General features: G+C 43.0%; 1 protein-coding gene across 1 annotated transcript; it reads right to left on the reverse strand.

Annotated features, from left to right (window-relative positions):
• On the reverse strand, positions 1-11,081 carry LOC118300127 (mucin-12). Its single transcript, XM_035624235.2, has 4 exons — positions 10,324-11,081; positions 5,670-8,939; positions 4,617-4,691; positions 1-2,456 (listed from the first exon to the last, which is right to left on the reverse strand). The coding sequence occupies exons 2-4, from the start codon at positions 8,867-8,869 to the stop codon at positions 2,249-2,251; spliced, it is 3,483 nt and encodes a 1,160-aa protein (XP_035480128.2). The 5' UTR covers positions 8,870-8,939; positions 10,324-11,081; the 3' UTR covers positions 1-2,248.
• Between the last annotated feature and the right edge of the window lie 1,689 nt (positions 11,082-12,770).

A 12,770-nucleotide genomic window follows, 5' to 3' on the forward strand; every position in this document is an offset into this window, starting at 1 on the left:
TTTTATTTGGCTGCGGCACTCATTCGGATGCTGTTGCCGCAATATTGTTCAGCAGCACCACTTCTGAAAATCATCAAGGTCTAGTAACCAGCAGAATTTTACCAGAACCTCAACGTAAAGAATTTAGTCCTCTGAATAAACAAGCGTGGCCGCAAGTTTGAACTGCAGTGTCTTTCCTCTGTTATTCTTTGTCCTGGTTTTTTTTATGTTTCATGACAGAAATGAATACAGGGTTTATATAAAGTAATCATTCAACATTTCACCTCGATGATATTGACTCAGGTTTGGCATGTGTCACTTCTATAGCTTCCGTTAAAGAAAAAAACATTTGACTGACTCCTTAAACACAAATTCTCCCTTTATATTGAAAGAGTCCTGCACTTGCTCAATTAACAAGGCAAACTTACATTCTAACAAGACTCATTGTGTTCAATTTCCAAAAATAAGAGAACCTGAATCAGTGCAGCAGAACCAGAATTTTTTTAATTCTTCTGCGCTTCAGTATGTATTACCCATAGTGCAACTCAACTGCCAGTGAGTTATGCTAGAATTGGCTGATGAGCTGCCGAAGTCTGGTTTGCTCACTTCTTTTTAACTCCCTGTCCCCCCCCCCTTTTCAATGTCGTTGTCCTCCGCTCAGCTCAGCTATTTATCAGATTTCCCTCGGCTCCCTCTAGTGCCACAAAAATCTCTATGCTTCTCTATTGTCACTTAGGAAATTGTTAAAAGCTTAATGTTTGAAATCAGTTGACTTTGCCTGTGTGTAACATGAGATATATGTCTTTATTACCAGGTAAGACCTGTGTGCTTAGGCATGGCAGTTTTTTCCCTACAGTGTTTGCTCCTTGTTTTAGTGTTTAGACGATCAAAAAATTATATTTTACATATACATACTAGAGTATGTATCACATACAATGGTATAGGTTGATAGATCGAAGCTCTGCAGCTGAAATTATTTGTAAATATGGCCATTAACTGAACACTGAACAAAAAAGTGTCTAAATGTACGAAGTAGCAGAACTGTGTGACCCTCATGAGGCATCCGGGCTGTTACAGTTATTTCCCTCCAGTGCCATTGTTGAAAGAATTTCATTTTCACTCTGTATTATTTCTTCTAAGAGGTGTTTTTAATTAAAGGAGTTCAGAATTAAAGTCTCCTCAAAGGCTCTGTGCTTGACTTAAATCTTCTACTTGCTTTCGTTACCCGTACTGTATTTTAAGTTCTCTGAGGCTCCCTTTACGTAGATTATTTATGAAAGCTTCAGCAAACCATCCATTGCTTTTTGTGTGTGTGTGTGTGTGTGCGTGTGCGCGTGTGTGCGCGCGCGCGCATGAGTCCATGAGTGGGTGTTTGTGCTTGTGCACATGAGCACCGTGATTGTGACTCATGCTTCATTGCAGCCTTTCGTCACGTCATTGTTTTACTCTGAGACCCTTTGTGAAGTTCATATTGTTCTGGGATTTGGAGACCGTCGGCACAATTGGCTGAACCATAATGAATGTTTCCCGACTTTCTGCACCCTCGTGGCCAGTTGTGAAAAATGTGCAAGATGCAATGAGTAGATGATTAGAGTCCCTTGATTTGAATCCACTTGATCTGATCCACTTGATTTTTTTGTTGTCTTTGCTGAAAATTGTGTTTATTTCATTCAGAAATGGACCGAGTTCATGTTAACATTAACAATTTAAACAAAGTTCTGGACAAACAAACAGATTCACAGACAAATCGACTGTCAGTAAATACAGATGCACTTTTGCATTTCCAAAAATGATTTCAATAATTTATGGTGCACATTTATTCTCCGGAGAAGCAGGTGAGGGGACAGTTGGAGGGGAAATGTCCTCCTGAGGGGAAACTCCTAGTGCATTAATCATAACAGTCCGAAGAGAAGAGATGGGGAAATTGGATGAAGAAATCGGCGGCTGTGGTTGGCCATTCATTTTCAAGCAGGCATGTTGACAACAAATTTACCTTCAAAAGTGATGTATAGAAATCCTTAAGGGTGAAGGTCACAAAGAGCAGGGGCGAGTTCCAGTATAAAATCCAGCTTATGAGCTTTGACAGTGTGCAGGAGAGTGGAACTCCACCGGGCGAGAGCTTCATTCACAGTAATCTCATTCAGTAGGGGGGAGGAAGGGAGCCACAAGAGTCCTCTGCAAAGGCTTCTGCTGGTCACTCGTGACACCGGCTAATGGCCGTCACACGGGCTAATGGCTGTCACACAGCGCACAGGTGTTGTCGAGAGGTCTATACCTGCTGGATTTTCCTGGGCAGCCATTTGAACAGGGTCTTGCACAGCTTTTTGCTTTTCACCTTTGACTTTGTCAAGACTTTTCTGAGCAGGCCAAAGTTCAAAGGCTGGGGCAGGTGCACGGAGGAAGCATTATTTCCCCTCGCCGAATGATTCAGCACCTCCGTGAAGCTTCTTTCCTGCTGTCTGAAGTCGTACTCCACACTGCACAAACAGAGACGCAGCTTAAAATTACTGAACCCCCCCCCCCAAAAACAAAACACATTTGTGAATATCATAAAAATGTGTTAAACTCCGCTCTTGCCTAAGAATGCACATGGTCGCTCCGATGTGTGAGAGCCGTATTACCTGTTCATTTTTCTATAATGCGCAGGGCTTCTTTTAAAAATGCCACAAGCTGTGTCGCTTCAGTTCCCTTTGCTTTCGTGTGTAACTGCTCAAACTGTGGGAAGCGCTGCGCTTGTCAGAATTTTAAGTGAATGATTGTTTTGGGCAGAACGACATTCCCCAGCAGGGTATCCTTTTTCTCTGAAGGTACACGTCTTTTTTTGAATACCCCTATCCTCCTCTTGGCCTTTAAGGATCAGATGCCAACACACAGCAGTCGGCAAATCAACTTATGCAACGTCTCTTTGTCATGCAAAAGCGGTTTTTGAAAATAAGTGGATCACGGGGGGATGTTTTGAATATTTCAAGATAAACACCATCTTAGGTTTTTCTTTGCAGAGCGTGAAGCTTTTATTTTTCTGCTCCGCCAAAAGATGATGAGAAGACTTTCAGATTGCTTAGCCTCCTCTCCACATACAGTATTTCTGGGACAGTCGTTAAAGACTTTTAGTTTTCAGCTGCTGCCAACTGATGCAACATCTCTTCTAATGGGTGCAAACCAAGACCAAATGCGTATTGGAGCTAACCACACTTGCATGGTTAAAGCTACAGTGTGTAATATTTAGAAGAACTTATTCACAGAAATTAAATATACTGTCCATAACTATGTGTTCATACATGCATAATTACTGATGTTTTTCGCCAACTTTGAACGACTTAAATATAGTTACATGAGGTGGACTTGACCACCGTGTAGGTCCCCATGTTTGCTACGTCGTGTTGAATACTGTTGTTGCACAAAACGGGTCCACAATACGTTGCATTCGCATTGAATTTTCAGTGCTGCCGTAAACCGTAAATGGAATCAGCGGTGCGCCACCATAAAGGGCCCCTGTCGGTTGCTCCGTTGGTTACTGTTTGCAACATTACCACCAGATGCTGCCAGAAAATTACACACTGGGACTTCAAGCTGTTTTTATTTAATTTCTTTAAATAAAAATGATTTTTACTGTCAGAAAGACAGATTTTTATGAATATCTTCCTTCAAATTTCTTCAGGACATGAAAATATCAAAATGCAAAATCTTTTGTTTCAAGATTTGCCCTTAGATAAATCCAGCAGTCTCTTACAGCTCACCTCATCTGCTAAAATATTTCGCATGAAAGCAAATCACCTTGTCTGCAAATTTACAATAAATCCATCACGCAGGCGGCGTGGGCAGGACTCTTTCCTTGCCTGAATTTTAAAAAGTCCTTCGTAATCTCCCATAAATCTGCTGCGTTGAATGGATTGAGTCACATGCAGTAAGTGCTTCAATTTGACAGCTGTTCCATAAGATTTATGGTTTGCTCAGAGAGCAAAATGTAATCTCCCTATGTATTCCGTGCAAGAAACAAATGAGCAGCGGACAGGTTTTCATTTGATGAGCTGCCCACACGGTAAGTCATTTATTGTCAGTGAAGTGAAATGAGCAGGCTGGTGGCGAACTGCTTGGCAACTAAACTGGCAAGATGGCTTAACCTTGTTTGTAGAGTGTTTGTCGAACTGTAAATCAAATGTTGAAGTTGTCCTTGAGTAAACTGAGGCTGCTGTGCACGTCAAAAATGTTTAGTGGAACAAGAAGTAGTGCAGAGACGTGCGAGAGGAAACCGCAAAGTCATGTGGACTTTTCAGAATTTGTTAAATTGAATTTTATGGTACATTTATTTTTGTCTGATTGAGGTAAAGAACCACCCAGTAGCAATTATGATACGTCTATCAAGTCTCAGCATAATAAGTAATTTCATCTTTTTCAATCTTCTCTCAAAAAATATCTCTCACTGGAACGCCTTAAGCCCAAACTAATTTTCAAATTTATCAAATGAAGGCTGCCAACACCAAGTAGAACAAGATGATATCAAATGATATATTCATATAATATATATAATATATATTCTGTAACCATAGTTTCCGTTTTGGAGTTGAATAGAGCTGCTCTGATCACTTCAGTTCTAAAAGTTTATTAAGATGACACCGGAGATTTAACTGTTGTCTCACCTGTAGATGATACATGCAGTCTTCTGGCAGGTTGAGCAGCTCTTGAGGTCCTGTCCAGTTGTGAAGCATCGCCGACTAAATTATACAAAAGTAAACGTGAATAACTTAAAACAAACCCTCATTCTCTTCGGATCCACTGTTTAATACTGTTTAATATTCTCTCCACTTATCCTCTCTGTCTGCTTTTCATCCGGACTGTCGCTGACGGCAGTGATGAGCAGTGTAAGGCGCATCATGTCAGACACCAGTCGGTCATTAGGAGCTGGTTATTCTGAAACATGACCTCGGAGGCAGTCACAACTTATTAGCACATTACAGCGGATGGGAATGACTGACGGAGGCACATTGCCAGAAGGCCGTTTTAATTCCTGTTATTTGTCCCAGGAGAGTTACGTGGCTAAATAAATCTCTGTGAGATGTGCCCTCTTGAAATGCCCAAGTAGGTTTCTGTCACAGTGAGGCGCACATGCAGCCACTGTTTGCAAACTCGAGGCAGCGTTAGTGAGTCACGTCATCACGCCGTGAACCTGATTTAGAGCTCCACTATGGGCCACAAAACATAATATCTTAACACTGTGGTTACCTTTAGGTAGCATTTGTGTTGTCTTATAGCGTATTGTGTATGAACAGCTTTAATCATACTCTGTGTCTCTAGTCCACCCATGTTGGTTGAGCCAGTGTGACAAGTAGTTCAGGGTTCGACAGTGTCACCTTGACAACAACATCTCCTGCAAAATTTGTTACTTTTTAACCATCTTGCATTCACCAGATGTAGTTTGGAAGAAAAAAAAGTGTTGTAAAAAATCTCGGATATATTAATTTTTGTTGTACCAGACAAGATGGCCAAATACTGTATCCAAGACACATTTACTTCCATGATTTGACGTTGTTATATTGCAAGTAGATGTGGGTGTTAAGCAAAGGATCAGCCAAAATGTCCTCACTTTCCCATAATGTCCTCACTTAAATGTCAGTGTACAGCATAGCCTACACACACACACACACACACACACACACACACACACACACACACACACGCACGGCTGCTCTTACCCAATGATGGGAGTGTGGCATGTCTCGAGGTCATGGATAATTTTAAGCAGAGTAGTGATCCTGTCCTTGTTGGCTGCCAGGCTGGCCTCCACGGTCTCCAGCTTCTGCTGCAGGGCCGCCGATTTGCAGCACCGTTGGGAGGGGGGCAGCAACATGGCCGCATCCACCGGGTGGGAGTGAGCCAGGCTGGAGTCCGCTGGGCAAGGCTTCGGGGGAGCAGGGCTCAACTTTGAATCCGCCCTGGCGAGTGCCTCCGCCTCACAGGACTGGAGGTGCGGATGGTATACCAAGTGCATCGCCGATGACGGCAACATGGAATTACATTCGGGGCCTGTGTGTGTACGAAGCTCTCCCTCACTGTTGAATGGGGCTGGTGTGGTGTAAGAAAGCTCTCGACGTCTATGTACTTTCAGGTGTGATGATACATCTGATTCAGAGTTTTGGTGGAGAGCAGATGAGTGGTTGGGATCAAAACGTCCTCTAGTGTTTGCTGGTGATGAGCTAATGAAGTGTGGGGCTGCGACTGACAGTGTTGAGTAACTGGAAGGTGTCCGTTTATCGGTATTGGATTTAAGCTTAATATTTACACACCCGTCTAATATTCCCAAGGCAAACTGTTCTGTGTTTGATTCCGTCTCCTGGGCTGTCTTCACAGCGCAGTGTCCCTCATGTCCTGTGTTTGCGTCTCCTTGATAATGTGCAATGCTCTGTTGTTCTGTGTTTCTGCAGCCCTGCAGACAGGAGCTGCTTGATTTAATTAAGGAGATGTAATTCTGAAGGTTAGTGACCTGTGATAGACCTGAATTTTCATGTTTTGGCTCATGCATAAGAGATTCATTGCTTAGATAACCACTGAATCTGTTTTTGTCGGTGGATGATTCGGTATTCAGATTTGTTTTCGATTCAGGATTGTGGGTGCTCGCATCACTGGCTCTGTTCTGGTTTTCTGACACATTTAGCAGCCTAGATAATGTGAGAGGAGTTGTTTCAGAGTTGTGTTGCTGATTGAAAACACTGCGGACACCAGACTGATTATTGACTCGAGTTGTGTGACCGGGTTTATTTGCGCTTGGTGCTTCATTACGACTGAGCTCCACTTGTTTTGTGTCTGTTGCTTGAAGCAAAGTTGCCCTTGACGCACAGACACTACTTTGGTTTTCTGACGATGACAAGGAGCTTACTGCCGACGGTAAATTTTTCAGACTGACCGAGGAGTACCTGAGGGCAGTACTTTTACATAGAGCGCCGTTACATGTAGATGTGGAACAGGCAGATGCACTCGAAGGCAACCTAGGCGTTGAGTGTGGGGGTTTAGTTGCGCTAGATGCAGTTTTTACTGATGCTGTAGTAGATTCATAAATTGTAGGCTCCGAATTTGAGGAGTTTGGCTGACATTGGAGAATTTTTCTACCCACTGACCTAGCTCTATGATTAGCGCTTGTATGCGTAGTTTGATCTGAAGCGGTGTTGCCATTCAAAGTGCACTGTGGAGCAACAATTGTAGCTGTGTGTGGGGTATTAGCAAACTTGGGCGATGTAGGTTGGTCAACCTTTGATGATGGATTTTTTCGCCATTTAGATAGACTTGCAGGTGTGTGTTGTACCCTTGGTAAGGTGGGACCTTCCGGAGACATTTGTGGGCTATCGGTTGTATTTGTTGCTACGTTTACTTGTGTCATATGCATTGAGTGCTGCAGTGTAATTTCATCTTCAGTGTTAGCAACTTTATCTGGTACGATTTTTGTGGACATGAGTGCAGTATTAAAGGTCGTGGTTGTTTTGTGTGTGTTAGTGTTGGATGTATTTCCAGGTCCTGCGGCTGTGGTGTACGAATGAGAAGGTGGCGTCAGAGTCTTTTCAGGTGTAGCGTGCACAGATACACATACATTTTGAGGCACATTGTATTGTATAGAGTTTTGTTGCGATACTTTGAGGAGCTTAGGATAAGTGTGTGAATGGGGATTGTTTGGTTTGGTAGCTGTAGCCATCTGTGGAGTCAACGTGAGACTCGTCGGTCGGGGGATCTTGCCGTCCTTTGTTTGTTTTGCGAGGGATTTTAAACTGGCATCATCTTGTCTCATTTCTATAGTTGCTTTTGTGATGGTGATGGTTTTTTGTAGGATGGTTGTGGGTTGGGTGGATGTTGCACCAGCAGCCGCTTGTGTATGTGACAAAGTGAGCATATTTTCTCTGGAGTGCACTGGGCACGCCGGATGTTGTGTATTTCTATACCTCAGCTCTTTGTTAAGAAATAACATTTGCGGATTGGCTGTGAAGTGTGTCCTGTTGTCCCTGTCTGTGCTGCTGTCAGGGATTCGATGCTGGGTTGGCTTGAGGTCTCCGTTTCTCTCAATATTGGGTGTCTGCGTGGTAGTTGAGAGCGCTGTGAGGGCTGACTTTAATGGGCAGGCATCAGCAGCAGGGCTTTTCTCTCCCAAATTGGCAGCTCCTGTGATTTGAGACTGTCTCCCGCCGCAGAGGCTGCATATTTTTTGTGGCTTACCAAAAGTTTGGGCAGCAGGTAACTGTGGCGTCTTCCCAGACTGTGCTGCATAATGACCTTGGGTTCTGGTTGGGTCTCTCCCGCGAGAGGTTGCACTCTTCATTGGCTCTGCTTCTTCACCATCGACGCTGATTCCGCCGATCGCCTCCGAATCTACTATGCTGCCATTGACATAGCGGGCAGTAGATTTCAGATTAGGCCTGACATTGGTTGCATTCCCTGCAAAGTGCGGGTTAGTCTTGATTGCCCTGGCGTAGCAATAGGTCCCACTACTGCTCCTCTGACTGCAGGCCACATCCTTAGAGGCCTCACCTCCAAGTGCTTTGAAAGTCACTTCCTTTTTGGTCTTGGATTCCCCTCTTTTCAGTTTTAAAATAGCCCTTTTCTCCTTGTCACTCTTTGTTATCAGTAATATCTCCTTGTACTCTGTTTCCTTGGTGATAAAACTCTTGGATGTTTGAGTAATTCTATCTGATGGCGTGAAGAGTGTATCGGTTAGCTGTACACTGTGCTGGGTAGGTGGTCTGCCTATACCTGGGGACGTTTGAACACCAACACTGCAATGAAGTCCCCACGTCTGCAGCAGGGCCCCTCCAGTTCTGTCTCCTCCTGTTGTCTTCAAACCGCGCACTCCGACCAGAGCAGGGACACCTAAAACTGGAACCGGAGTCGTCAGGTCAGCCGCTCGTCTCCCCATCCCTTGTTGGACTGATTCAGAGGTTGGATAATTCAAGAGAGCGCCAGGGTTTCCACATCATTACATCCCTCTAGAAGTTGGAGAGGAACAAGTTTACAATGAGCGGAATTTGAGATGGTGCTGAGTGAGCAGGACAAATTGAAACAATTCACGGGGTTAGAGACACTAGGGACAATTGAGACTCGGAACTGCTTTAATGGTGCAGAAATGAAAGATAGCTTCAGTTGTCAAAAATCAATTGGAGATAAAACTGAGCGATTTTTTCACATTTTCAAACTTCTTGTGTGACGGGACAAGAAATGGGAATTTGGTGCTGATATTTAGAGGAGACTGACTGGTGGTTTGAGAGCAAGTTAGATATTATATTAGCATTTCAAACAAACTTCACAGTTCCCTTTTCAATGTCTGACAGCACACAGAATAATTTATTTGCGGAAATAAAAATTCAAAACATTGCTCCTGTGGTGAACTCTCTCTTCATAATGTCTGTCATCCTGTAGCAAGCAGCTCCCACTCTGCTGTCCTCCACATTTGGCTCACCTTGGAAAGAGGCCATAATGTATACACCGATGCTACAGAGGAGACTTCATTAAGCTTTGTGTGCATTTAACTGGAACACCCTTTCACAGAGGGGGACAGTGAGTGTGTGTGCATGTGTGTGTGTTTGTGTGTGTGTCCACGCCACCCATGAATTCACATGTGCCAGTTTTCTTGTGTGTGCGGGAGGTCATTTTAATGATTTACACGACAACATCTCAGTAGTCGACAACAGGGCCATAATGTGTGGATATTTGGATTATGAGAGGGCATTTTATCATTGCACGGCAAAATATCCAGTTTTTTGTGTTTGTGTTTGTGTGTGTGTGTGTGTGTGTGTGTGTGCGTGTGTGCATGCCATGAATTATGACAAAAATTTCAAGCAAAGCAAACACATTCTGACAAGGCTTCCTTCTCTTCATCGTCCCCCAGCAGCCTTCATCCTCCAGGGATGTCAAAATTGCAAAAGGGACATTTAGTCATCGAGGGACGATTGTTTTGGTTCTTGTGCCATTAAATATTATCTGAGCTCAGTCAAGTGACCTATGTCCGTTTTTTTCCGTCTAACGCTAAGTGACAACTGTCCTGCCGTGTTAATTCACCATTAAAACCTCCGCTGTGTTGTGGGAAAAAATAAACACATTCCTGCAATGCCACACGCTTAAAAAAACCAAAAACGATCAGGACTTGAAAAAGAGAAATTAAAACAAACAGTTTTTGGCTTCAACAGAATGAATACCGTGTGTGTGTGTGTGTGTGTGTGTGTGTGTGTGTGTGTGTGTGTGTGTGTGTGTGTGTGTGTGTGTGTGTGTGTGTGTGTGTGTGTGTGTGTGTGTGTGTGTGTGTGTGTGTGTGTGTGTGTGTGTGTGTGTGTGTGTGTGTGTGTGTGTGTGTGTGTGTGAGATTAGCTGACATACCTCAGTGTTGGTTTGATTCGGGCTGTCATGTATTTGTCAGTCCAAATGTCAGAAGCTATAGTTTTCCGCTCTCTGTGTCCATGTCCTCCCGGGTCCTGGAGATTCGGAGCGACTTTGTCTTCATACTGTAAAAGCCCTTGTTGGTATTCAATCCAAACTCCGTGGAGTCTGCAGGCAGCCCGTCCTGCAAAGCAATGCTGCTTAATGAGCTCTCCTTTCTAATGCTCAGATTGTGAACTAAAATGCCTTCTTATTGATCAGGCATTAAACCGAGCCGTGTCCTCACTGTATCCCCCCCTCTCCTCTTGTTTAGGTCCTGCTGCTCCCATGCTCTCCCCATAATCACATCACAACAACAGTATGCTACAGTATGCTGCCCTCCAACACACTTGCTACTATGTCTTGCCTTTTTACCTCCTCTCCCTCTCCCTCTCTCTCCTCCCTCTCTTTCTCTCACCCCCTCTCCCTCTCTCTTATTTCTGCCACTATCCTTCCCCTGAATTCATGCATCCTGATCTACAGCTGGGTGGAGAAAGAGAGCAAGGCGGAGACAGAGAGAGAGCGAAAGAGAGAGAGAGGAAGTGACTTGCATCAGTGGGGTAGGGACTGTGTGTAAATTACCATGCAAGTTAAAAAGCAGAAAAAATGGAGTGACAGCTGTAGCAAAGAAAATATGAATGTGAACAAAGCTGTAATCGCCTGAGGAGACCAAAGAATAAGATTAAAAAAATAAAACGGTGCGATAATTCATTTACTTACACCATGTTTGGTCCGGTGAACTGCTAATTCGCTGTATCCTGTAATATGCATGTCGTTGAAAACATGAACAATTCAGGTTTCTCACGTCTCACTAATATCAGACAACATTCATTTCACCTCAGGTACTATCTGGAAATTCTTTACCACCAGCAGTGCATTCGGTTAGGTTTAAATGTCAATGTGTAAAAGTGTATGATAATACATATTTGTCTACAGTTGATTAATTAATTAAAAGTTTCTGTAAATGTATTAATACATCATGACTGCTCTCTCACCGTTGACAGTAAGGGCCACACACATATATATATATATATAACACTGTACAATGGAAACTTTTAGGTGTTTACTTGAGTACCCCATCATATGCTCCCTAATACTTCCGCTCTACTATATTTCACAGGCATATATTGCCCCACATTCATTTGATAGGTCATTTGAGTCAGTTAGGTTGATTATTCAGATTAGAGCGACAAGATATAATCAACAAAGTATGACATTTCTTCTTAATAAGACTTTGTTAGTTCCAGGGGAAATTATCAAGCTACCCAGCAGTATGAAGCCATTAGAATTAGCCACACTTTAACCAGCTGCAGCACTGAAGTGATGCACAATATTATTCTGAAATGTTAATACTTTCATTTTTTCGAGTACATTTTTGAATGTATGACTATCATAACAGAGTATTTGTATATTGTTGTTGGTATTGCCAATAGTAGTACCTCATCTACCACTGGTAGACAACAACCTTATATTGGAATAATTCAATTATGACACCGTAACTTTTTCACACAGTCGAAAAACAAATGGCCTGAGGTCTATGGGAAATTCGGTTGTCCTTTTTGCAGTTTATAGTATGAATTGGTTTGTCAGTTCATTACATTTTCGGAGTGTCACACTGAATTCTTGTACTGTGCATCAGCAGAGATTGATGGAGTGTGTTTGAGAACTTGTGAAATCTCTGTACGTGACAATTTGTTCATAGCTTTTATTGATCCGCTACAGAATCAACCTCATAACCTGTGCTGCAGTTTAATCGGATTAACCTGTGTGCCTCAGATTAAAGGGACCGATTGGACGAACCAGAAAACTCTTTCAAACCCGGGAATCTAGTTGTTCAAAGAATTGTACAATCTCTGTCGACCTGTTTCAGGTAGTGTCAGCACCTGACAAGAGAAATGTCAGGTGGTCATTCGACAGTAATTAATGAAATGTAACGTGTTCCTGCGTGGAAACCGGTTCCTGCTGTGCTGAGTAGACTGCACTCATGTTCCATCACTGCAGCTCTGGGGAACACAAGGCCGACTCTGTGAATAGGAAATTCTTCCACGGCCTCAAGGTGATTACACATTATTGTATCAGAGCAAATGCCTACCATGCTTTAACAACACAGCACAGCAGTTCCACTGTCACTGTACTGAGTCTTGTTTGGTTTTCATTTATTCATCCCAATAGTTGGTATAAAAGTGTGTAAATATTAGAAATCGGTCTCTTTCTCTTATTCTTCACTTTTTGAATCTTCTTCCCACCCCTACATATCAGTTAGAGGAGTGAAACAGATCAGAGCTCTTTAGAGTTGTATTGGAAAACGGGGACTAATGGATAGTGGATTCCGTCATTTTAATTACAAAAACATATGGAAAAAGTAAGTTTGTTCAATTTTTCCTCGATGTATTGATTTTCATGACCAT

This window comes from Scophthalmus maximus, chromosome 2, assembly GCF_022379125.1.
Source record: "Scophthalmus maximus strain ysfricsl-2021 chromosome 2, ASM2237912v1, whole genome shotgun sequence".
Taxonomy (NCBI): Eukaryota; Metazoa; Chordata; class Actinopteri; order Pleuronectiformes; family Scophthalmidae; genus Scophthalmus; species Scophthalmus maximus.

Coding starts and splice junctions, on each gene's coding strand:
- LOC118300127 (XM_035624235.2), bottom strand. CDS start 8,869: ATGGGGAGACGAGCGGCTGACCTGACGACTCCGGTTCCAGTTTTAGGT. Junction 4,692..5,669: donor TGCCACACTCCCATCATTGG/GTAAGAGCAGCC, acceptor TGTATAATTTAG/TCGGCGATGCTTCACAACTG. Junction 2,457..4,616: donor ACTGCATGTATCATCTACAG/GTGAGACAACAG, acceptor CTGTTTGTGCAG/TGTGGAGTACGACTTCAGAC.